A 25,160-nucleotide genomic window follows, 5' to 3' on the forward strand; every position below is an offset into this window, starting at 1 on the left:
ACTCTATAATCTAGACCACGTGCCAATTCTCTTCTTTTTGTCCTCTCCCCAAATCAAAACAAAAATTCAAATGGGAGAGTGTCTTGTGAAAGAGGTGTCTTCAAAAGAAAGTATATATATTATCAAATGGGAAAATGCCTTCATTTTGGCATTCCATGCAATGTCATGTGTAGCGCTTCAAGATCCTCCTTCGTAAGTCATTATCAAATTCTCTTAAAATATCAATGGTGATTTAACAAAATTTCACCTTCATTCAAATGACTTTGGCATTTCTCAAATTGGTGCCTCACTCAAAGTTCCACACCAAAGTTGGTTTTTCCTTCCAGGCTTATGCCGTACTTTTTGCGAGTCTTGTCCATTATCCATATTATGTAGGAAGTGTTGTCTCTTAAGGTCAATGGATTATTAAAATCTTGGTTAACCTTGAAAGTTCTTTTGAGATTAAATGCTTGGTTCTATGATTTCAAAATGGTTATCACCAATCCTATCCCCATACCTTGACACATTACAGTTGCATCATAAGCAAGTGTTCGTCTCTATATTACTGTCTTTGTATGCCCTTAAAGAGTTGTATCTTGAGAATTGCATTGTATATTATTTTGTCAAACACTTGTCTTTTCAATATCTCTTGGAAGCATCAATATTCAAACTACTTTTTTTTATGCCTTTCATGGCTTGTGCTTTAGCTGTAGCTTTCAACTGTTATCTTGATCTCTATCATCTTAATGAGCTGCCTTCGGTTGTTTGGATAAATTTGTCTATACTTATGCTCAAATTTATGTGTCAATGATCATCTCTTTTTCTATGAGTCACTATCCATCATCAAATAAATGAAGTTATGATTTGGAATTATGGGGGAGTGCGTTTTCATGAAGTTCATCAATTTTGAGGGAGTTCAATTTCATTGCATGCATCATTTCTCGGGGAGTTAGATCACTTTTTGTGCTTACTTGTTGCTAGTCTAATTGTTGCTACAATTTGATTGGGCATATCTATATGATCTAGTGCATAGTCTATATCCATTGTGCTCTTGTTGTTCTTATCTTGTGTATTTGCAGCAAATTTGACTATTCTATGTGATTTTCCTTCTTGTCTTTGTCTTACCATGACAAAATGGACAAGAAAAAAAATTTTCAATTGTGTTTAATACCTTGCAAGTTGGTTACCCATGATAAATTTCACTTGTTCTTGTCAAGAGTTGTTCATATGCAAGATTCATTCCTTAGCTTTTTTCTTGAGTGTAAATGAGTGAAATTAGTTTTAGGCTTAAGGTATTTTGTCAAGGAAAACCAAAAGGGAAGATTGTAAAGTCTAGTCATAAGTGTTTGGCTTTCCTTGTCAAATATTGTATTTGTGTACCACATGCTTAATTCAGTTTTAGACTACATTCTATGATTATGGGTTGCTGCTGCTGGGATTAAACGTTCAAGAATGTGGCTCACTTCACTTCAAAAGGTTTGGTCATGCATGTGCATTTCACGTCTATATTCTTGGTGCATTCTGTTTAGTATTGTTCTCTAGTCAAATTTGCTTATTGCTTAATCTTTTATGATCAGTTTGTAGTACGACAAGTGTCCTTGGTAGGTGAAAAACAAACTGATGTTTTTGTGGTTAAGATCCCCTAGCTAGGGTTCTTTGTGTTTTTTTTTTTTTTTTTTTTTTTGGGTTCAAAATATATTAAGGTTTTGCATTAAGTTCTTGGTCTGGTTTTAAGCTTTAAATCCATTTTTAAACCAAACTTTTGGATTCAAGTTAGATTCTTCATTCAACTGTTTGACTGGAGAATCTAGCTTGTGATATATGTTCCTCATTATTGACAAATAGATAAGTCCATGCAACTAAGATTGTCACAATTAAAATGTACACTGAATTGGATCTTAGTTAACTAGGAACACTTTAGTAAACTGGGCCTTGAAATGACTACTTCCGTTGTGAGTAAACTAACATATCTGATCTTAGTTGATGAGTGTTGATGACTTGTCAAACAAGCACGTATATAGATTTTAAATTGCAAGTTATTCCACCTGGTACCAATTTCAGATGTTTCTTGTTGCTTGGAGATAAGATGATGACAATCTTTGAAGATAGGCAATTTGAATATCATGTGGCAACAATGCAAATAACAGAGAATAGATGTTTTCCTTTACTCATGGAAAACATGAATTCAGTGGTTAGAAAAGATGTGATAGAAGAAAATGCATGGGATTGGCACATAGAAATAAGACATTTGAATTTTCAACATCTGCAACTACTTGAAGAGAAAGAAATAGTGAATAAGCTACCAAGACTAAAAGGAAATGGTGGAGTATGTGTAGGATCTGCTGCAAAAAAATGACACAGAAAGGCTTTCAGTAAAGAACATGTATGAAAGGCTTCACAACCATGGAATTGATATATTTTGATGTGTGTGGACCAATACAGGTGACTATATTAGAGGCAATAGATATTTTCTCGCATTCATAGATGATTATACTATAATAAGTTCTTGATCTTTAAGTCAAAAGATATAGTAGAATTGCAGTTTGGTTATCCAATCAAGAGAGTGAGAAGTGATAGAGGAAGAGAGTACACTTTAACTGAATTTCTCAATTTCTAAACACTAGTCTTGAAAGGCAATTGACTGTTATTTACTCTTCATATCAAAATGAGGTTGCAGAGAGAAACAACATAACTATGGTTAAGACGGCAAATAACATGTTACATGAGTAAAAGTTGCCTTACTACCTTTGGGGTGAAGCTGTCAACACAAAAGTCTGTTTGATCAATAAATGTTCTACAAAGGTTGAATGATAAAACTCATTTTGAAGCATTCAATGGAAGAAAGCATAAAGTTTCATAGTCATTGGATATGTATGTTACAGTCATATTTCTAGACAATTGAGATACAAGTTAGATGAAGCTTCAATCAAGGGGATTTTTGTTCAATATGGAAAGACAAAAAAGGGTTATAGGGTGTTCATTCTTATGATAAAGAAGATTGTACTTTCTAGAACTATACTATTTGATGAAACAGCTGAGAATGAGGTGTCAAAGACCATTCCAGTGAACTTGTAGGTAAATGATAATTTCAATGAATTTGAAAATATTGAGGTGAATGTGATTGCAGGATCTGCATAGTTAGAAGGGAGTAACTTATAGAGAAGAATGTTTCAAGATTCTATGACTGAGATTGGAGAATTAAGTTTTGCAAGCACCACTCTTATGAAATTAAAATCACAGAGTGATGTGTATGCTAAATGCATCTCAGCATCTAAGAGATATGGAAAAGCTATTGTTGATGAAGCTTGGAAGAGAACCATGAATGCAGAAATTGAAATGATTGAGAATAATCAAATATAGGAGTTGGTTAATAGACCAACAGATAAACCAATTATAACTTAGATGGCATTGTATAAAAGCACACATCTAAATTAGTTGTCAATGAGTATCCTCAGAAGTCTCAAGTAAACTACAACGAGACATTTGCTCCAGTTGCAAGATTGGACACTATAAGGACTCTCATTGCGCTTGTAGCTCAGATAAGTTGGAAATTATATCAACTTGATGTAATGTAACGACACGTCTCAAACTTTACGAAATGAAAAGATAATTTTGCAATTTCACTTTGGGTGGGATATTTTTATTTTAAATTGCAGTTTTTTATTGGTCTTGTTTGGTGTGCCAATTGGGCCTACCCTATTGAGTTGGTTTCCCAGCCACTTTGTAGAAACCAGCCAACCCACGGTTTGAAACTGAATCGACCCAACTCGATACCCAAAAACCGAATTCGAAACCCAAACCCAGCTACCTAACCCAACTTAATATCTCAGCCCAAAATCCAAATGAGTAACCAAATCCAAACCCATCTTTGTTTGCTGGCCCAAACCTTTAGGCCATACTACCTGGCCCAACCCAAGCCTTCAGCCTACTAAATCAAGCCTAAACCCGAAACCCAGATCTGACCTAACCCGATCGGTTCCCAGTTTCCAGGTCAACGCATGGGCTTGCACGTGGGCGCGCATGGGTGCCTGCTATGGCCGGCGTATGGAGCACACATGCTTCTGCCAAAAGTACTGTGCTCCGCCACCGTCCACAACAGCGCTGGTGACTTTTCTGGCGACCTAATTGGAAGCGTGGTTAAGTGTACGGTGGCGCGTGGCCTTCCGGGCCGCCGCCCCCTAGCAGCGATTAGGGGTACCCGAGGTCTTTCCTTAGGTTTTTCGACCTCCTAAATCCGTTTACAATGTCCGTTTTCCCAAATTATATAATTATAGTATAGTTTTATTAATTGGTCCTTTTATGTGCTTAAGTGTGTTTGTTAGTGGCGTTTCCGTCTTCTCTTGTTTGCACGCTCTTCGACAACGGAGTAAGGTGAGTGGACCCCTTCCAAAATGCATTATTTTACTACTAGAAATGCATACATGAAAGCATGATTTTACGACTACTTTTTATGAAACATTTATGAGTAAATTGGATTTATGCCTTATGAAATATCATGCTTTATCAGATTTACGTTTTTTGAAATATTTGTGATTATATACTTATGAACATGGTTTATGATATGATGTTTGAGCTATTGAGCTCTGATGAGTATATTGTGGAAATATTATGTTTATGATTTTATGTGCTTATATATGCCTACGGGCGAAGGATACTTATATATGGCTTCGATCGGGTGATGAGGACCTACGGGCGAATGATTCTTATATATGGCTTCGGCTGGGCATTTGTAGATGGCTTCAGTCAAAAGATACTTATATATGGCTTTGGCCGGAAGATATTTATATATGCCTTTAGCCAAGCATTTGTAGATGGCTGCTAGAAGATATTTATATATGCTTACAGGCGGGTGATGAAGTGCCTTCAGGGGAATGAAGATATATACATATACATACATATATATATATATGCCTTTATGATGCTACTAAGCACACTATATACGATATATGTTTTATGAAAGGTTTTATGGCATGCTAGGGTTTTTGGAAAACCTATTACTTATTATGCTATATGAGTTTTCTAAACTGGGGGTTAGTACTAATGTGAAAATTAACTTGACACACAAATTAAACTCTATTGTTAACAATTGTAGTATATATGTAAGTATGGATCGTTCTAGATCGGGGATTAACTAGGGATGCTAATCAACACAAATAAGACTTAAAAACACTAAATTAGACTCTATAGACTTAAAACTAACTCAAAACACTCAAAACAACAACAAACAATAAAAAAGACTCAATTCTAGACCTAATAAGTGATTTTGATGAAAATAAGACTTAACTTGAATCAAAAGACTAAAAGAAAACAGATTTTGGCTCAACTAACAAGACTTAATGAAAGAGGGATTGTTTTTGACGAATTTAAAACTTAAAACAAAAACTTTGCATAAAACACTTTGTAAAAACGAATTTGGTGAATTAAAAGGGGTGAAAGTCTTGTTAGAGGGTCCTTCTCCACATATGACATATGCATACAAACCAATTTCCAGTTATTATTCCTTTAGACTATGAATGACAATGCCCCAAATTAATTGTGAAAAGCACAAATTAACTTTTAGATTTTCCTTAACTCATTGAATTGGACAGGATGCGCATCACAACCAAATTATCCTTATCAAGTTCCCTAACTATGAAAAGTATGATAGAAAGACATATCAAAGGTCATTAAGTTCTTTGAAAACCATAAGCATTGACGAGGCATTCGTAACTATGAAAAGCATGATACTGATGCCAAGGATTTACTTAACACAATCATGAGTAGTGACTTCCACTACTTGTGAATATAAGTTCATAACGATTAGGTGAAACTCCCTTATACTCTAGCATCAAATTCATGCATGCATGCAAACTAAGTGTGCACCCTTAATCAACATACATAAACAAGTTTTAATAACTTAGATAAGCAAATCACATTCAAGACTTAAGAAACAATAACTGGATGTAATCAATTCATATAAAACATATAATCATGGCTTCGAATTCACCTCCAACTATAAAGAAATTAGTTCTTCATGTTCATCATAATTGAAAACCAAATTAAAATAAACATTGAACTAAAACTAAGGATAGAAAGAACCGAGAAGCACTCCACACTCCAATGGCGATTTCAAACCCTCAATGGATGGTGGCAAGCAAGGCACAAGTCATCCTCTCCTTCCTTCCTTGCTGCGGCACTAGGGTGAATTAGGGTGTTTGATGGCTGAATGTATGAATGAATGTATGAGTGAATGGATGGTTGTGTTTTCTGCGACATAAGCATGTATATATATGTGTGATAACGGCTGAAACCCTAGGAAATCATATTAGGGTGTGGTAGAAATCAAGTGGGAAAAGGACTAGGGTGCATCAAAATCTAAAGGGAAAAGGATTGCACAATCCTAGGGGAAAAGGATTACAGGTTCTAGAGCTTCTAGAAGAGGGAAAGGCGCCACCTTTCTAGGGATTCTAGAAACAATGTGTTTTGTGGCAGAAATTGGACTTCTAGAAGGGATAAAGGGTGTGGCATGCATTTAGGATCATATAAGGTCTTCTAGAACCATATATTTAAGTGTTCTAATGTGGAATTAAGTCCTCTTTGCAGCTGGAATTAAGGTAGCAAAAGATTAGGACAGGATAAGATAGGATAAGGTTTGGATAAGATAAGGTTGTTTGGATAATGTTCCATGTTTCTTGCTCTTTTCTTATCTTTTTTGCCTTGAACTTATTTCTCCAGATTTGTAGCATGTTCCTAGCCTCTTTTGACTTGAAATTCGTCCATCCACCTTGCTCCATATGCAAGATATCCATTCCAAGCCCAAAACTGCTCCAAATAGCTCCAAAATGCATTTTCTTGCCTCTTTTGCCATTAGGACCTAAAACACACGAAAATAGCTTAACACACTATAATAAATGGAAACTAACTATGTAAATGCAAGAAAACAAGCTAACTAAGTTACATAAATATGCTCCTATCAAGTACGTTGAAGAATAACTGTTTTAGTATTACTTATATATAACTTAGTCCACTCATGTTTTGTTTTACGCCCTCTTAGGATTTAGAATCGAGGCGTACAATCCCAGGGTCAAGTCACTCTCGCAAGTCCTCTCGATGTAGGACCCACTTCTTTGTTCGTACACTTTTATAATATTCCTTCTTCAATGTTCTTGTTTAGTTGTATGCTCTGAACACGTTCCAAAATTGCATATTCATTATAATTAAATTTATGAGTTTTATTTATGTTCGTTCTTTCTTCATAGTTCTCATACATGTATGTATGGCTTTGTCACCTTCGGGTGACAGCTAGCACGTGCTTACCCTGGTGTTTGGAGGATATCGAGGTTGAACGTGTCATCTAAAATCAGATTTCTTGAATGGAGTGCTAAATAAAAAAGTATATGTGGATCAACCTAGAGGGTTCAGTGTTTCAGGATCCGAAGACAAAGTATATAAGCTCATAAAGGTCTTTATGGACTGAAACAAGCTCCAAGAGTTTGGTATGAGGAAATTAACTTATATCTACTTGAATGTGGCTTTCAGAGAAGTCATTGTGAAGCTACTTTGTATATCAAGATCAAATAAGGAGGATAATCACTTATTGTCTTCGTTTATGTTGATGACATTGTGTACACTGGTAGCAGTATGAAGTTGATCATTGAATTTAAAGATTACATGATGATGAAGTATGAAATGATAGATCTTGAACTTCTATATCCACTTTATGGGAATGGGATACTACAATCTCAGAATAGGATTTTCATTAATCGAAAGAAATATGCTCCAGCTCTATTAAAGAAGTTTGGCTTGAAAGATTGTGAGCATGTGAGCATTCCTCTTGTAGTGAATGACAAGCTAAAGAAGGATGATAGTAATGAGCCTACTTATGAAGTTATTGATAGCCAAATTGTGGGAACTGACTATATTTGACAACAGCAAAGCATGATATTATGTTTGCTACCAGGTTATTATCAAGATTCATGTACAATCTAATCAAAAAGCACTTTGGAACTGCAAAGAGAGTACTCAGATACATCCAATGAACTTTTGAATTTGAAATTGAGTTTGTGAATGGAAAATCTACAATTTTTTAGTTGGCTATTGTGACAATGATTTGGAGGTGATTAAAATGACGTGACAGTGGCATCTTTTCATAGGCATCAATGAAGCAACACATTGCTGCATTGTTAACTGTTGAAGCTGAGTATGTTAGTGCTTCACAGGCTACAACTCAAGTAGTTTAGCTTAGATTTGTGCTTGAAGATTTTGGTCAAATACAAACTGATGCATAATAAAATCTCTGCAATTACTATGACAAGAACTCTAGTCTTTCACTAAAGATCAAAACATATCAACCACATATATCACTATATCAGAAATGCATTGCAGGAGAGCATAATTGAGTTGATTTACTACAAATCAAATGAGCAATTAGCTGATATTTTCACCAAGGATTTGCCTAAAAATCATTTTTGTTACTTGAAAGGCTGACTATGGGTGAAATCTGTAGCAAACTTAGAAAGGAGTGTTGAAATGTAAGCTTGTTTCAGATCAACCAAGCTCAAGTTTCTACAATCTGCTCTTCATTTTCTTTTCTTTTCTTTGTTTTAAAGGTTTAGTTCTAGTTGCATCGTAAGACTAGGATAATGGCTTGTAATTTGCCAGCTGTCATATTAACTATGTGTGTTTAAGTGAAAGTATGATGTGCACATGACATTACTTCTGATGCTTGACTCGTGTGGAGCATGTGTAGCTCCAATGGTTAAGCTATTCCTTTTCTTTTGTTTCAAACCTCAGTATGAGTTATTAGAGTTGTGAACGAATGGAATATGGGCTATAAATTCCATCTTCTTCTTCCTCAAGCACATATAGCAATCTTAATTTTCTTTCATTTAATTTGCACAAAACACAGAGTAATACAGTTTAATTCAGTTAACAAATACTAACAATTCTTGGGCATTTGCTGTTATGGCCGCAGTAAAAGCATTTCATAGTAGTCGAACTGACTTCCACGACAACCTGTCCGAGCAACAGGTTTTGGACTGGAGCAAAAATCCTACTGGGTGCAAAAGTGGTTCATAGGCAATGTCTTGGATGGATAACTGGCTAGAAGCAGTTGTCTCACGATGAAAGGTGTATGACCATGGTTGTGGCCCAAAACTCCGTCGTAGTTGTTCTTTCAATTGGAAATGGATCATCAATGATTACAAGGGTGGCATAATAAGAGGTGGTTGTGAGTTTGATGAGCCAATATATAGGGATCGACACAATACTTAAGTGGTTGGCTATGGGGAAGATGAGTTTTCATGAGGATTATTGGGTATTAAAGAATTCATGGGTGGAAAATTAAGGGGATAATGGCTATTCCAAAATGTACAGAGATGTGAATTGGAGGGGATGAGTTTTCCTCGTCACCTATGTATTTGTGTAAATGTTTGAATAAATGCATATGTATTATAGAGCTTTTGAGTGAATTTTGATCTAAATAGTTTTTTGAACTTTTTAGTCGTTGGATTGAATTTTGGGTCATTAGATCTTTTTTTATCGTTAGATTTGATCATATTTGATCACAGCCGTTGGATTTAATGTATTTATAAATTAAATTTTAAAAAAATAGTTTGAATTTGAACATTTGGATCAACCAACGATCCAATCATGTGGGCCATCAGATGAAAAACTAGTCGTTGGGCTCGGTTTGGTGGCCAACAAAGCTATTAGCTTTGGTTCCAACCCGTTGCAGCTTTGTCACGTGCATGACTGTGAGAGACACCAGTGTGCTGACTGTGGATTTTTTGCAAGCACATGCACGAGCATTGGTGGGCCAGGTTCTTAATGCAATATGGTATTTTTCTAGCCCAATGATTGAAAAAACTTTGGGAGGGTTTTAAAAGTAACCATTGCAAATAGTCAAAGGTGGATTTTGTTCAAATTCAAAGTTTCTTCATTGGAAAAAGAGTTCAAATCTTCTGCAGTCATTTTGTTTGTGGATTGGGCTTGCAGTTCTTTAGAGCATTCCCAATGAGGGGCTCTATATGGGGTAGTGAATATAGCCTAGTTTAGAGCTCTGAGGAATTTTTGGAGCTCTAAAAAAGAATCTATCACAATGAGGGATTATATACCTTTTGGGCTCTATATAGGACTATATATTTATTTATATAGTAATTTGATTGCGCAGTAGATTTATTTTTGTTTCAACTTTTCTTAAATTGATTTTTGGGCATGTATCTTAAATTTTTCTTATGAATTTTCAACCTAAAAAAATTCAAATTCTAACAAAATTAGATTTCATTACTTATGCACTGTTGGATTAGATTCTCTTACCTCAATCTCATACACGGAGAGGCTAAGTCTTGTGTTTGTAGCATTTAAATAACTACATTGTAATGATTTTACAATCGAGGTTCGTTTGCTTGTGTATGATTTCAAATAACAAAATTGTAATGCCCCTACAATTAGGTATGTTGTTTGCTTATGTTTTCGTCTCTAGACTACCTATGTTAAATTTCATCACTTTTTTTTTTATGAACTTTTCAATCTAGAAAATTAAACACAAAGTACAATATTTTTTTTCTTAATCAATAATATACAAAAGATAACAAATTTTTTTCTTAATCATTAATACACAAAAGATAACTGTTGTTTGTTTATGTTTTCTTAATGAAATAAACGGCTAAAAAATAAACCCTTCAAATAATCAACAGTTAAAAAACAAACCCGTAGAATTATGTTTTGGAATTAAAAATGTGACCCACACATTTTTAAACTAAAAAACATAAGTGGAAAGAAAAAAATAAAATAAAACTAATGAAAAAGACTTGAAAACTTTGAGTTTTAATGATAATGACAAAATAAATGGTAAAGTGAATAGTAACGGGATTGACTTTTTAGTGTAAAAATGTGGTTTTTCGTTAAAGTGAATAATACCGTGGATTTTTCATTAAAACTTCCAAAAAAAAAAAAAAAAAGCAAGATTGGGCCCTCAATTTAGTGTGGGTTTCTTTTTTTTTTGGAGATAGTTATAACCTAATTTTTGCTAACTCATTTTTTAGCCTATTAGACATGAAATTTTTCACTAGGCTATAAATTTAGTAGCCTTAAGGGGAATAAAACCCGATTTACTATTATGACTTGGCAGTTAGCTATTGGTGCCAACAACACTCTTGGCTAATCGTCGGTCCAAAATACACGTGGAGCTATCCGATAGGTCATAGTAACGTGGAACGAATACACCCGTCTTCCTCTAGCTTCCCATTAAACGCAAAGTTCTGCAATTTCTATGTTTTTGTATTAAGCATTTTTTCACAAAAATACGTTTAGCAGACATTTACGCTCAAAACTCTGCTCGAGAATTGAGCGATAGAAATTTAGTGAGAGAAAGGGAGGGGAGAGAGAGAGGGTGATGGTTTGGAGTTGCTCATCCGCCATGGATATGGTGGCTTGGAGAGGGCTGATATATGCTGGGTTCTTACTGCATTTCGTGTTCGTCTGCCATCTCCTCCTTCTTCAACCTCTGGTTTCAGCTCAGGGTATGTTGTTTCTCTCGCTCTTTGATCTATTTCTTTGTGCGTTGATCTATTGATTTTTGTTGAATTTCATGTTTTTTTCTCAGTTGGGTTGTCTTAATTTTTGCGCCAAATTTGAAAGATTCTTGCTTTTGGGCTGTTTTTAAGGTTATTGGTGTTCTGGGCTTTAGCGGACATCAAACTATTTTGCTGTATTTATTGTGTTTGGATTCTTCAACGGCTCTGTCGGTTGTCACTTTCCATTGTACTAGGAAAAGTGCGAGGCGGCTTTGTGTTTGACAATGTTGTATTCTGGGCTTTAATTAGATTGCAGCACTCATAGGACTATGTCAATCAAAGAATCATCTTAATACGTGGGATGGGACCTAACCTGGTACTATTTGCATTAATTAAGTGTATAAAGGTTGAAACTTGAACGAGTGATACAGCTACATGTTCAACATTAGGAATGTTTAGGTTTTAGATGAATTTTTTTGGCATTTTGAAGATTGTAATCATATTGGTGGAAAAAGGCAATAACTTTACGATTCTAATCACGAATTTTACACCCATTCGACTCTTGTATAACGGGAAAGTTGACTGAATCTGGATTATCTATATGCTCTATAGTTTTACTATGAAACTGGGAGATGGAGATTCTAGAGTAAACTCTTGTCTTTATACATACACAATGTCGAGTCGTATGGAGTTGGCATGGTAGTTTGGATTTACTGTAGTGACAGAGATGTTATGCCTGTTAGCCTGCTGTGTTGTGAATTTGTTGAGTTCTACCTGTGGCTTGTCGAGGTGTGTTAATAATGGCTTCCAGAACATGTACCTTGAATGTACAGATGGAAAACCGGGTAATGCTGCCGAGTTGTTTAAGAGAGTTTCACAGAGTATAAAGGTGAAGCATTATAGCGAGGCGCTTAATGATCTTGATGCTGCTATAGAGGCGGACCCAACACTTTCAGAAGCATATTATCATCGGGCATCCATTCTTCGTCAGATATGCAGGTACTTTTTAAATAATCACCATTCTAACAGAATAATTTTGGTTTCGTTGAAGACTGTTTCAGCATGCGTCATTTTCTATTTAAAAATTAGAATGTTACTTAGCAGCTATCTTTTGACTGTATCGAATACATTGATGCATGAATATTTTTGGTTCCCCTACTATGTGTTCCTTTCGGACCTCCCTTCTTAGCATTGTCAATTACTATTTGTGGTACTAGTTTGTTCGTAACAAATCCTCCACCTTTTCCCTGACTGCTATTATTCCTTCTTATTACGGAAACCCCTTTTCTTTGCCGGTTGCTGTGATCACACTCTCTAGCAGCTATCATTTTTTGATCTACTTTGCATAATTAGTTGTCCCAAGGTCCGTTGTCTCAAAGCTTCTAGAATGCAGCACATCAGCTGTGTCTGTGTGTGCTCAAAAGCCAAAAGCAACTGAACCATGGGTTATTGTCGATATCCATTCATGCACTATCCAACTGGGCTACCAAGCCTACCACTAGTCAGCCGCTATGATACTGCTGATTAGACCAAAATTGTTGTTTGGCCTTTAGTTAGTGGTTAATTCAATAAGTACCCCCTTATTCTCTCAGTAGGTGTATGTTGAGACAGACATTCTGATAAAAGAGAACTTATCATAACTTAATAACTTATATAGCTTGTATTAATCTCTTAAGTTTTCTAAAGGTCTCTAGAAATCCCCATCTCCCTTGTCTTTCCAATTAATGATTGGAAACTTATATGATTCAGGCGCTTTTTGGCTGATGTAGATATGAGGAATCTGAGAAGAGCTACAAAAAGTTTTTGGAGCTAAAACCACAAGATTCAGTTGCAGAAAAGGAGCTTTCTCAATTGATTCAGGCTCAAAACGCTCTAGATACGGCTATGACTCTCTTTGAAACAGGCGACTACGCAAAATCTTTGGAATATGTTGAAAAAGTTGTATTGGTTTTCTCTCCAGCATGCCCAAAGGTAATCACATCCATTTCTTTTCGATATGGGTTGTTAATTGTTTAATTGCAATTCCATGTATTTATTGTCATATAACCAAACAGCTCTTTGGTTGATCTTAGAGAGTTAGGAGTGAGGATTTTATAAATTCAGTATTCTTGTGACCTCATAATTCTGAGTGCATTGTTTGTTGCAGGCCAAATTATTGAAGGTGAGATTGTTGTTAGCAACTAAAGACTATTCTAGTGTCATTTCTGAGGCTGGTTACATTCTGAAAGATGAGGATAATCTGGATGCATTTTTACTTCGCGGCCGTGCCTACTACTATTTAGCTGATCATGATGTTGCCCAAAGGTTTGATTGGCACCTTTTTATTTTGAGTAATGTCTTTATAATTTGGCTACAGTTGTATAAACAAATATATAATATTTCTTTAGGCATTACCAAAAGGGTCTCCGTCTAGATCCAGAGCATGGTGAACTGAAGAAAGCGTATTTTGGACTGAAAAACTTACTCAAGAAGACTAAAAGTGTAAGTCCTAACGAACTTCATCTGAACATTTGTTTGTGTTAACTTTCTTCTTCCTCTTCCCTGAAGGGTGCGGAATGGTGAGAAGTTCAGCAAATATAGCAAATCTATTTTCTTACTCAACCTTTTTTTAGAGCTTATGTGAACCATCACCATATGATGCACCATCACCAGGTATTCTCTCTCAGACAATTTTTCTTTATGCAGGCCGAAGATAATGTAAATAAGGGCAAGCTGCGTGTTGCAGTAGAGGACTTTAAGGCAGCCCTAGCGTTGGACCCTAATCATCTTGCACATAATGTACATCTTCATCTTGGCTTGTGTAAAGTTTTGGTCAAGCTTGGCAGGGGAAAGGATGCTTTAAGCAGTTGCAATGAAGCACTTACAATTGATGAGGAGCTTCTAGAAGCTTTGCTTCAGGTTAGCTGGTGCTTCTATTGTCCCTTGTTTTCCTCAGTTCCGTAGTATTTTTTGTTACTGTATTGTTTAAAAATTACCCGTTTGTTTAGTATTTTGTGAACTGTGATGTATTGAGTATGACTGTGCTCAAGTTTGTTTACTATTTTGTGTTTACAGAGGGGGGAAGCTAAACTTCTGACAGAGGATTGGGAGGGAGCTGTGGAAGATCTTAAATCAGCAGCTCAACAATCGCCTCAGGTTAGCCATTATGTTTTACGTCTATAATATGAAATTTATGTAACATGCCCCTCTCACACTGTTGCAGCTACTGTTTTAATGAGTCATTTCTTGGATTAATTGCTTGCTTATTATGCAGGATATGAATATTCGAGAAGCATTGATGAGAGCCGAGAAAGCCTTAAAGATGAGCAAACGCAAAGACTGGTACAAGATTTTGGGAGTTTCAAAGACCGCATCTATATCTGAGATTAAACGTGCCTACAAGAAGCTTGCTTTGCAGTGGCATCCGGATAAAAATGTCGAGAACAGACAAGAAGCAGAGGACAAGTTCAGAGAAATTGCTGCTGCATACGAGGTCTGTATATCCCACTGAAGCTCATTTTAATCTTCCCTTTCAATTGACTCTGTGCTGTAAAAAAAATAAAAAATAATAATAATCCAAAATGTTGGACTACTCGTATCCATCTGACTCTTGTATAAATCCTTTTTCAGGTTCTTGGTGATGAAGACAAACGTACGAGATATGATAGAGGTGAAGATATTGAAGAACTGGGAATGGGTGGTGGTGGCGGCGGTTTTAACCCTTTTGGTGGTGGTGGTGGTGGACAGCAATTTACATTCACCTTCGAAGGGGGCTTTCCTGGCGGTGGCGGTGGTGGATTTGACTTCCAATTTTGATTGCCCATCAAGAACGCGCTCCTTCTCGTCTCATGCTTGCACAAGAGATAAACGGCTGTGCCATTCCAAAGGAGCCCCCAGAGCAGTTTTACTAATCGCTGACAGCTTTTCAGTGAGATATTTTCCGGCCACCCCAAAAGGTTTGATAGGTTTTACATGGATTTTTCGTCCGTTGAGCGTTTGCTACGCGGAAACATCAGGAGTTTAGAACTTATATTAGTTGATGAAACGAAATTTGATGAGACCATTTCTGTATATGTTGCCATGTACCATTTCGATAATGGTTTCTCATCGGACTGTGCATGGTTCTCATTAGGAGGTGAATCCTTTTAGTGAATTTTTTTTTTTTTTTTTAATAACAAAAGAAATATGGTCCTTCAAACTGTATTATCAGATATGATTAGTAAATTGTTTTAATTATTCTTTTATTTTTTGTCGATTGCAAATCATTTTACTGTATCAATTTTAGAACTTGTATTTTTTTATGATATAAAATTACATTAGTAAATGTATTGTTGCGTGTGTGAAAATTAGCTCCTAGGGTAAGACAAATTCTTAGTGTAACTGGCGTCATATGGGTTGATGTGGCATGGATAAATTACAACAAAAATGAGTGAATGATAACGCATGTGACTGTTTGATGGTGACGGAAAAATTATTAGAGCAATATTTGGGAATTAAATGGCATAAATTTCAATTTTACGTGTTAAGTGAGACTGAGTTTAAGTTTCAAGAAGTGTTACCATGAATAAGCCCTTCTAGTTAAAACAGTTTTACTGCCTAAGTTATACCAGTGTTGAGAGGAATAGGTTATTCCAAAGAACATTGTCCAATTAATTTCAAATCATAACAAATTACAAAAATTCTTGGCACAGAAGGCATAAAACAAAAACAAAACAGAAGGTAACGATGATCACAGCAGTTCAACTCGAAAATCACAAAAAGAATGCTGCAAGAATTGCTACCACCCCCACTGATGCAGCTGCTGCAATCCCATGTTGTTCTACCCCCATTGCAGATGATGCGTCAGCAGTGCTGCCGCTACCCGAGGATCCCGAAGGCGAATCAGCACCTTTAATTTTTGTTTCGGGCTTCGATGGAGCAGGAGCGGGTGCTGGAGTGCCAAAAATGCTCAAAGGAAGGAGCACCTGGTCGACCTGATACACCGCCAACTGACTGTCAGTAAAAATGGTATTAGCCACGGTTGCATTCACCACCCCTGTTGTTATGTTCACTTGGTTCCCAGATGTTGTCACATTTAACGGGAACTGCCCATCATCGGTGTTCCCGGCCTGCGTATGCAGAGGGTTGGACACGGTTTGGAATTGCGCAGCAGAATAGAAAGATGGTAGCACATGGAACTGCACAAGCTGCAGCTTTTGCTGCTCGGAAATGGAGTTTAGCGTGCCGGCTTTGATGCTGGAGAAGGCGTTGTCAGTTGGTGCAAAGATGGTCATGCCTTGGTTTGAGGTGCTGAGCTGGGTGTTGATTTGGTCAGCCATCTTGGTGGATTTGAGGAGCTTGATCAAGGTGGTGAATTGGCCTGCCTTCTCGAGGACGGCAGTCACGTTGGTGGCTGATGGCGCGGGGGCTGCTGCCGGAGACTGAGCTGAAATAGTGGATGAGAACGAATGGAGAAACAAGACTAGCAAAATGAAGAAAGATTGGGGTGCCATCTTTTTTCTTCCTCTTTTTTTTTTCCTTGGTGATTTTTTTTTATACGTTGTGACTTGGTTTTGGTGTATAAGTTAGGGAGAGATGAAGGTATATATTTTGAGGGTGTGATCAAATGAGAGTGGAGAATTAGGTGAAGGGAGGTGGTTTTAAGGTGGCTAGACAATGCCATCTGAACAGAATGTGCATCTTTTTCTTGGCAAATAAGAGGAATAGTGAAATATGGAGAGAGAGAGAGAGAGAGAGAGAGAGAGAGAGAGAGAGAGAGAGATTTTGCTTGGCAGGAAAGGAAAAATAGCTGGAAATGTGAATGAAGGGAGTGGGGTATGAGGGAGAATGATGGGGTTTTTTTGCTTTTGTTTTGGTCCAACTTCAAAGAAGAAAGCTTTCAGTTAAAGTATTTTCATTACAAGTAGTTAGGATGGGACCAATTTCTGGCATTCTTTGATTCTTGGTCACCCTTGAAATTGATATGGCATTCAAAGAAGGAAGGGGAAGTGTCACTACCGCAAAACAAATCAATGCTAACACTAATAGTAACTCTCGGAAACTATTATTAACGCTTTAAAATAGTCAACGGTCATTTTCTTTTTTTTCTTTCTTTTTATTGAGAAAAAAAATATATAAGATGACTATTTTGAAGTGTCAATAACAGCCCTTGAAATCTAGCATTTGATTATGAATTTTTCATGGGAGCATTACATGTGAAACTTTAATTAACAAACTAAAAAAGTGCAAATCTAGAATTTGGAACTACAACTATGCCTTTTTGAGATTAGTCTTAGCACATCATTATAATAACTACTTCTCATGTTTAACATGGCCCTTGGAAAATTTAGTGTTCTTCATTAAGCAAACAAATGAAAAACAGTTGAGCAGGCAATTTCAACCATTTAAAATGATTTAAATCTTTTTAATTCCAAATTACAGATCCAATAACCACCAGTGGGTCTATTAACTTTATAAATAAAAAAACATAAAAAATAAATAAAAAGAGAGAAGACATTTCTCAAATCCAAATGCAATGTTGTGTCAAGTGGGCTAGAAATCCAACCTTCTTCAAGTTTGAGAACAAATTGGGCCAACCCTATTAATCTTCCATGTGAGCTTGATATATCAAGGCAATGCCCAATATTATCAATCCAAAAAGCCTATCAATCTTTTCTCTTTGTTGTTTTTTAGGTAATGAAAACTTGCTCTCTCTCTCTCTCTCTCTCTCTCGTTAAGTTTCTTGTTTCTTTTGGAAATTGGCCCAGATGGATCACAAGATCCATGTGAAGTATTTTGTTAAAAAGTAGACTAATTCTATTTGGAGGAAAAAATCTTGTGTGCAACATTCGGATCGCATAGGCTGTTTAACTTATCACAAAGTCACAAGGTGCCAAGTCTTTGTATTTATATACCACTTTAGTCTCATACAAGTACTCTTACTTTTGTGAGTGAATTAGACAATCCACTTGATCTGACTATTTTACACTAAAATCTCTTTGTTTGGAGATGGTAGCAGATTTGACGTCTCCATATTTGTGTCTCTTTTCTAATTATTGACATGTGTCTCTCAACTTAACTCTATATCTAACAGTGTTAAACGTTATATAAAATTAATAAAAAGAATTAAAGTTAAAGGAAAACAAGCATCAAACAGCCATCCAATAGTTGAATATCAGATAACCGTACATACAAAGAATAACAGACTAATAAATCATTAATTGGATGACGACTACGTTGTGAATGACTTGTTCTTCATACAAAACTATAAGCTATATTTATAGAGAGCAAAATCTAGAAAATCGAACTCGGATGGAAATGAGTTGAACCCTTACATAACAGTGTGAGTTCGAACCGCACTGGTTACTAATCTAACATTTAATCTAACAAAATTCATTGTTTGACAAAAAGAAAAACCAAAAACCAAAAACTAAGAGACGCGTGTCAAAAAATTACAAAAACATAAAGAAGACATGAAAATGACATCAGATCCACACATGTGAAGTTGTGAACCTCAACTTTGATCTTTATTTATTTCCAAAACCCAAGAGAAACATACCATCCAAGCATGATGCAGGTGCACTTGCATCCACTTCTGCAGTGGTCCTAATACATCCATTTCTTCTGACAATAATTCCAGACTTAATATTTTCCAAAATTTTAATCATACAATAATACTAGAATTATCGAAAAAAATCATCCATAGTTTCCAAAAAATAGAGGTAAGTGATGTAAACCTAAAATAAAATTCAAAATAGAATGATAAATATTACACTCTCTTCAAATAATGTGACACTTGCATTTCATGTTTGACATCCTTACTTATTAAAAAGGAATTGTTTTTTTTTTACTTCTTTTCATTTTTTGTCAATAATTCCCTCTTCTCATTTAATTCTTTATTAAGAAGTCGGAAATCCGAAATTGTGACTTCTTTCAAGATTGAGAAGAGAACTAAGTGGCTTTTCCATTGTATTGATTAAATTACAAATAAATTTAGAACTAATTACAAACTTTTAATAATGTATGACACTCACTTTCCCAACCTCTTTCCCCAGTTGAATCATCAAATCCAATCTCCTGTTATTTGCTGCTTCATCAAACTCTCACTATCTAATCACTTAGTACTACAGTCTAGTGGTATTTCTCTTCATTCATAAGTGAGAGGTCTAGATTTGAATCTCGCCACAGAAGAATTTGAACCACATTATTGCTAGCCCATTGTGAGATTAAGTCCACCCCCTCCCTCCCCCTTTAGACAATCTCCAACCGAAATGGTTAATTTATAATCTCGTCCAAAATTATAGCAGTACAAAAAAATATTTTTAAATGAACAGTGTTAGACCATATTCATATATCATCTCCAACCGAAAGGCTAAACATAGCCCCTTCAATAATTTATTAATTTGAAACAATTACTTAAACTGAGAGGGCTACACTTGGCTAGCGTGATGTCTCTTTGGCCAGATAATGGCTTGGTTGGCTCAATAGAATTATAGTCAAGCCATCAGTTGAAGATGAGTTTTAAAACAAATCAGGATTTTATTTTTATTTTGGACCTTTAACCCTCCTCATTGGAGAGGTCGAGCAGATAATACCAGTGAAAAAAAAAAAAAAACAAAAACAAAAAAAAAACCCTCACTATCCAAAGTTACATGCCCTCCAAAATAAAGGTACCAGGATCCTAGCCGTTCACTGCATTGACTGGTAGCACAAATCAAATCTTCACCCTCAAAAATTTACCAACAAACAATTCTCCCATAAGCCACAAACCAGACAGTCCAAGCCATTTGATCCGGAAGCCATAGAAGCCCCCGCGAGAGCACGATAACGCAAAAACAGAGCAAAACCCACGTTTCTCCTATCAATTTCGAACCAAGAACAACCAAAAAGTTAAAGCATTTCAAACCCTAGGAGGGGTCATGATCGTATGCTCCCAGGGGTAATCGCGGACGACGACACCATGATCAACACGGCCAACGGTATGATGCAAACGACTTCGTCTAGCAATGCTCAGTCGCCGGGCCTCAAGACCTATTTCAAAACCCCTGAGGGGAAGTACAAGCTTCACTACGAGAAGACGCATCCTTCGGGGCTCCTTCACTTCCCCAATGGCAAAACCGTCACTCAGGTGCACTTGATTTTCCGCCATTAATTTCCTTCGTTCCCCTTTTTGGGAATCTTGCTTTTTTGGGTAGCCATTTTTTGGGGTTTTCTTGGAAAGCTGTGAGCTTTTCTGCTTTTGGTAATGGAGATTGTTTAGGGTTTTTGCCAGTGGTTAAAGAAGCATGTGGCAGAACATTGAAGATTGGAATTTAATTTTCTGGGTTTTGTTTGTAGTGTGTAATTTTTGAAGTTAATTGTTCAAAGAAATGTTGAATGCTGGATATGTGAGGTGCTTCAAGAGCCAGTATTCGAAATCATTTATCCTACTTCAACATTTAATCTTCAAATGTTTTCGTCATTTCCATATTACGGTATATAAATTAAAAGCCTTCTGGGTTGTTGATTGTCAGGCAATACTAGCACAACTTAAGGACAAGCCTGCTCCATCAACCCCGACTGCGCCATCTTCAAGCTTCAGCACTGGCAGTGGCGTACGTTCGGCTGCAGCACGGTTTTTGGGTGGTGCTAATGGGAGCCGGGCGCTTAGTTTTGTTGGAGGGAATGGAGGGAGTAAGAGTGTCAGTGCAAGTAGTAGAGTTGGGTCTTTGGTGGCTTCCAGTTCGAATACTTCAACATCTACTTCGAATTTTGATGGGAAAGGGACTTACTTGATCTTCAATGTGGGGGATGCGATCTTCATCAGTGATTTAAATTCTCAAGACAAGGTATTTTAGGAGTGATTTTGTAGGTTTAGGCGCTGGGATTGGTTTATGATAGGTTTCTTGTGCATGTAGGATCCAATAAAGTCTATACATTTCAGTAATTCAAACCCTGTCTGCCACGCATTTGATCAAGACGCAAAGGATGGTCATGATTTGATTATTGGGTTGAGTTCTGGTGATGGTACAAATGTTTGCTTGCACTTGAAATCACAATCTTTTTATTTTATTTGGTATGAAGTTCAAATATTTTGAATGGTTGTATGTTTATCTTTGTAGTCTACTCAGTGTCACTGAGACAGCAATTGCAGGATGTTGGAAAGAAGCTTGTAGGTGCTCAGCATTATAATAAAGATGGCTCTGTTAGTAACAGGTAAGATTAACTCTCTCATATTTTAATGATTTGATGAATATTAATACAACTGTAAAAGTTTTACTCATTTTTAGCTTATCTACTGTAAAAGGATTATATATTTCAAAAACTGCATGAAACTAGAAGTAGATTAAATACATTCTTTATAGAAGGTTTGAACGTAATGGTTGTTTCTGTGATGTCGAATTGTTTAGAATAAGCTGCAGAGCTACCTACAATTTGTTCATTGATACAGTGTGGGTTGATATATTTGAATTTTTAAATTGGCTTCTGTAGAGATTAGAAAGTTGCTTAACTATCCAAAAAGGAAAATAGAGCATATAAGTGGCTGTGGATCTTAGTCTATCTCTGGTTTGGTAGGCTTCACATTGACCAGTATAATTTTCTCTCTACATGCAAGTTGGTGGTACTCTCTTGTTTCATCACTCTTGCAAGGACTGATTTCTTACTCTCACTTCGGCCAATTTCAGAAGTCCAATGTGGATTCTGGATCTTTTGGTTTCAAGAATGTTCTAGTAGAAGCTTGGCTGAGGCCCTTTTGATGCCTTATTGTACATTTTCGATCTTGTGTTTATAAAACAGTAGCTTACATCCCTGTATCCTATGATCTGGGGTCTAACTGAACTGATGAGTCCCTGTAACTTAGAGTATTGTGCATTTGTACTGATTTTTAGCTTGTGTGTCATTTCCTCAATGGGCATCATTTGAGAGCATTGTGACTCTTTGAGTTTCGTGGGTACTTTCGTGGAGTAGCTTGATTAATACCTGTTTTCAACAGCCGTTGTACTAGTATTGCATGGGTTCCTGGTGGTGACGGTGCTTTTGTTGTCGCTCATGCCGATGGGAATCTGTATGTATATGAAAAGGCAAGCCTCTATTATTTGAAAATACTTTTCCCTAACTTTGCTTTTATGTTCCATGTGTTTGGGTAATTTGAGTGTATTTTTATTTATCTTTATTTCTTTCTAGAGCAAAGATGGGGCTGGTGATTCTTCATTCCCTATTATCAAAGATCCAGCTCAATTTTCAGTTTCCCATGCACGTTACAATAAGGTATTGAGTTATGTTCCCCATGTTATTTCTTCTGAACGTGGCTCTGCAAGTTTTTCTGTAATTTAAATAAGGCATGACATGCAGCTGTTCTGTCACCATGGTTATTTAAGACTTCTGACAGTTAATAGACTCTGTTTATCTTTCGATATCACAGCTTGTATCATATTCTAGGTGTAAATGTTTTTAGGTGCTGTGTTTTGGTTAATAATCGATAGTGTAGATTCCTATTCTAATACAGGCATTGTTTGAGACTTGTGAAACTCGGTCTTCAATCTGCTAGGCTGTTTTAACCTACAATGTTCTCAAATGTAAAGTTGTTCGTGCGCAACCTATCAGATTATTTAAGTTCTGTTTGGCGTCTATACAATTGTATGTGTATTTACGTAACAACTCTAGTATGTTCAGATGGGGTATTTGTACCATATTTTAGCAGTAGCTACTGAAGTTCATACATCAGGTGGGTTGACAGGAGTTTGCCTGCACATGCAAGTTCTATTCATACATCGGGTCATTGGCTGAAAATATGCTTATGTTCTCATCATGTCTGTTGAAGAGACCTATTTCCCTTGTGCAACACCAAGCAGGATAAAATTGGTGGTCCATCGTGTATTATTTATTTCTTCAAATCATATTTAGGGGTCTAGCCTCTAGTAAATCTCCATATGTTCGCCGGTTGAGATCTTACAGGCTTATGTGCAGTATACTGGAATATCACTATGGTTTCTAAATACTGCATTTGCATCAACATATGTCAGATAGTTACAAGGAAGAAATGTATATCTGAATTTCTTTTTCTGTTTCCGTCACCAACTACCATTTTTTCATTAACTTCCTGTTATGCGTATGCAGAGTAACCCATTTGCCAGATGGCATATCGGCCAAGGTTCAGTTAATAGTATTGCTTTCTCGACTGATGGGGCCTATTTAGCAACTGTTGGAAGAGATGGTATAATGTCAATACAATATTGTTTGCATTGTGCAATTGGTCTTTGCTTTCCTGGTTCTTCAAGGATCCTTCTATTCGTTAGGTTAGATACAAGCGAAATTTAATTACTGAATGCAGGTTATCTACGTGTTTTTGACTACTCAAAGGAGCAACTTATATGCGGTGGAAAAAGTTACTATGGTGCTCTCTTATGTTGCGCTTGGAGGTGTGCACCGTTACTGGTTTTCTATTGAAGCTCTTGCTGGTTTTTTAATCTGATCTTGTAAATTACCTATAAATTTTAAACTTCTTTTGTATTTGTCTCTTTCTGCATCAATATATTATTATACTTTTAAGATGATAATATGACTGATTACAATGCAACAGCATGGATGGAAAATACATACTCACAGGAGGCGAAGATGATTTAGTTCAAGTTTGGAGCATGGAAGATCGGAAAGTTGTAGCTTGGGGAGAGGGTCACAACTCTTGGGTTAGTTTCTTAAATAGCATTGTGCGTATTATAATTACCTGATTGTGGCTGGCTTACTTAGTTCTTACCGGATGATGTTGGCAGGTCAGTGGAGTGGCTTTTGATTCATATTGTTCATCACCAAATTCAGATGGCATGGGGGAAACTGTCATGTACCGGTTTGGTTCCGTCGGTCAGGTATCAGAAACTATTATGTCAAAAATTATGTATTTACATTCATAATCAGATAATCTCATGTATAAGAATGCCGTAATGCAATTGGTTGTAAATGAATATGTAAGATTGATGATGATCTTTTCTCTATAATTCTTGTTAGCGTTTTTGTTTATACTTTCCGTTTGACTGCAGGACACACAGTTGCTTCTGTGGGACCTGGAGATGGATGAGATTGTGGTGCCATTGCGACGATGCCCTCCTGGTGGCTCCCCCACATATAGTGCTGGAAGCCAGTCATCTCACTGGGACAATGCGCTTCCAGTGGGTACCCTGCAGCCTGCTCCAAGCATGCGAGATGTTCCAAAAATCTCACCGCTGGTTGCTCACCGGGTACACACTGAACCCCTCTCTGGCGTAATGTTTACCCAAGAATCCGTTCTCACTGTCTGCAGAGAGGGGCATATAAAAGTTTGGGTGAGACCCGGCGTTTCAGAAACCCAATCAAACAACTCAGCTGAATTAAGTACCAGCTCAAAGGAGAAGCCTTTGTCCTTTGTCAAGGTTGGCAGTTCGAGTTACAAGCAATGACCAGACTGTCATCAGACGAAGCTAAACGATCTTCTCTTTTTATCTTTCGATTTTTTCTCCATCGGGTTACAGTTCTAGCTATTTGCCTGTGTGGCATTTTTCTCTTGTTGTCCAGTTGGTTTTTCCAGAAAAAAGCACTTTTGTGAGCGTAATCTGATTGGCATTGCCATGCAACCAACTGATTCTATTGTATAGACAAAAATGTCATTGAAGGCAGTAAGAGGTTGGGAGGGAGAAGCCCCCATTTGTAATTACGAAACGGCTTTTTGCTAGAATATATTTCCTGACCTACAGCAATAATATGATGTTTGATACGAAG

The 25,160-nt window shown here is 36.6% G+C and overlaps 3 protein-coding genes across 4 annotated transcripts; 2 read left to right on the top strand and 1 right to left on the bottom strand.

Annotated features, from left to right (window-relative positions):
- The first annotated feature begins 11,166 nt into the window (after positions 1–11,166).
- On the top strand, positions 11,167–15,697 carry LOC137745293 (dnaJ protein P58IPK homolog). Of its 2 annotated transcripts, none has more exons than XM_068485226.2 (9): positions 11,167–11,480; positions 12,308–12,473; positions 13,244–13,445; positions 13,621–13,778; positions 13,862–13,955; positions 14,160–14,372; positions 14,529–14,609; positions 14,728–14,946; positions 15,084–15,697. In XM_068485226.2, exons 1-9 carry the CDS (start codon positions 11,354–11,356, stop codon positions 15,267–15,269), a joined length of 1,446 nt encoding a protein of 481 aa, XP_068341327.1. In that variant the 5' UTR covers positions 11,167–11,353; the 3' UTR covers positions 15,270–15,697. The 2 variants fall into 2 exon arrangements, with proteins under 2 accessions (XP_068341327.1, XP_088537717.1); XM_088681591.1 differs by having other exon boundaries at positions 11,261–11,480; positions 12,286–12,473.
- A 382-nt stretch (positions 15,698–16,079) lies between these two features.
- On the bottom strand, positions 16,080–17,135 carry LOC137745294 (fasciclin-like arabinogalactan protein 11). Its single transcript, XM_068485227.2, has one exon. The coding sequence runs from the start codon at positions 16,943–16,945 to the stop codon at positions 16,205–16,207; it is 741 nt and encodes a 246-aa protein (XP_068341328.1). The 5' UTR covers positions 16,946–17,135; the 3' UTR covers positions 16,080–16,204.
- Positions 17,136–20,127: 2,992 nt separating this feature from the next.
- On the top strand, positions 20,128–25,092 carry LOC137746044 (uncharacterized). The gene is made up of 11 exons (XM_068486094.2): positions 20,128–20,559; positions 20,945–21,259; positions 21,329–21,437; positions 21,533–21,626; positions 22,405–22,492; positions 22,596–22,679; positions 23,529–23,625; positions 23,743–23,830; positions 23,992–24,097; positions 24,182–24,274; positions 24,446–25,092. The coding sequence occupies exons 1-11, from the start codon at positions 20,359–20,361 to the stop codon at positions 24,839–24,841; spliced, it is 1,671 nt and encodes a 556-aa protein (XP_068342195.1). The 5' UTR covers positions 20,128–20,358; the 3' UTR covers positions 24,842–25,092.
- Positions 25,093–25,160: the final 68 nt, after the last annotated feature.

Source organism: Pyrus communis, chromosome 12 (genome assembly GCF_041283825.1).
Source record: "Pyrus communis isolate YQ-2024b chromosome 12, ASM4128382v1, whole genome shotgun sequence".
NCBI classification, from domain to species: Eukaryota; Viridiplantae; Streptophyta; class Magnoliopsida; order Rosales; family Rosaceae; genus Pyrus; species Pyrus communis.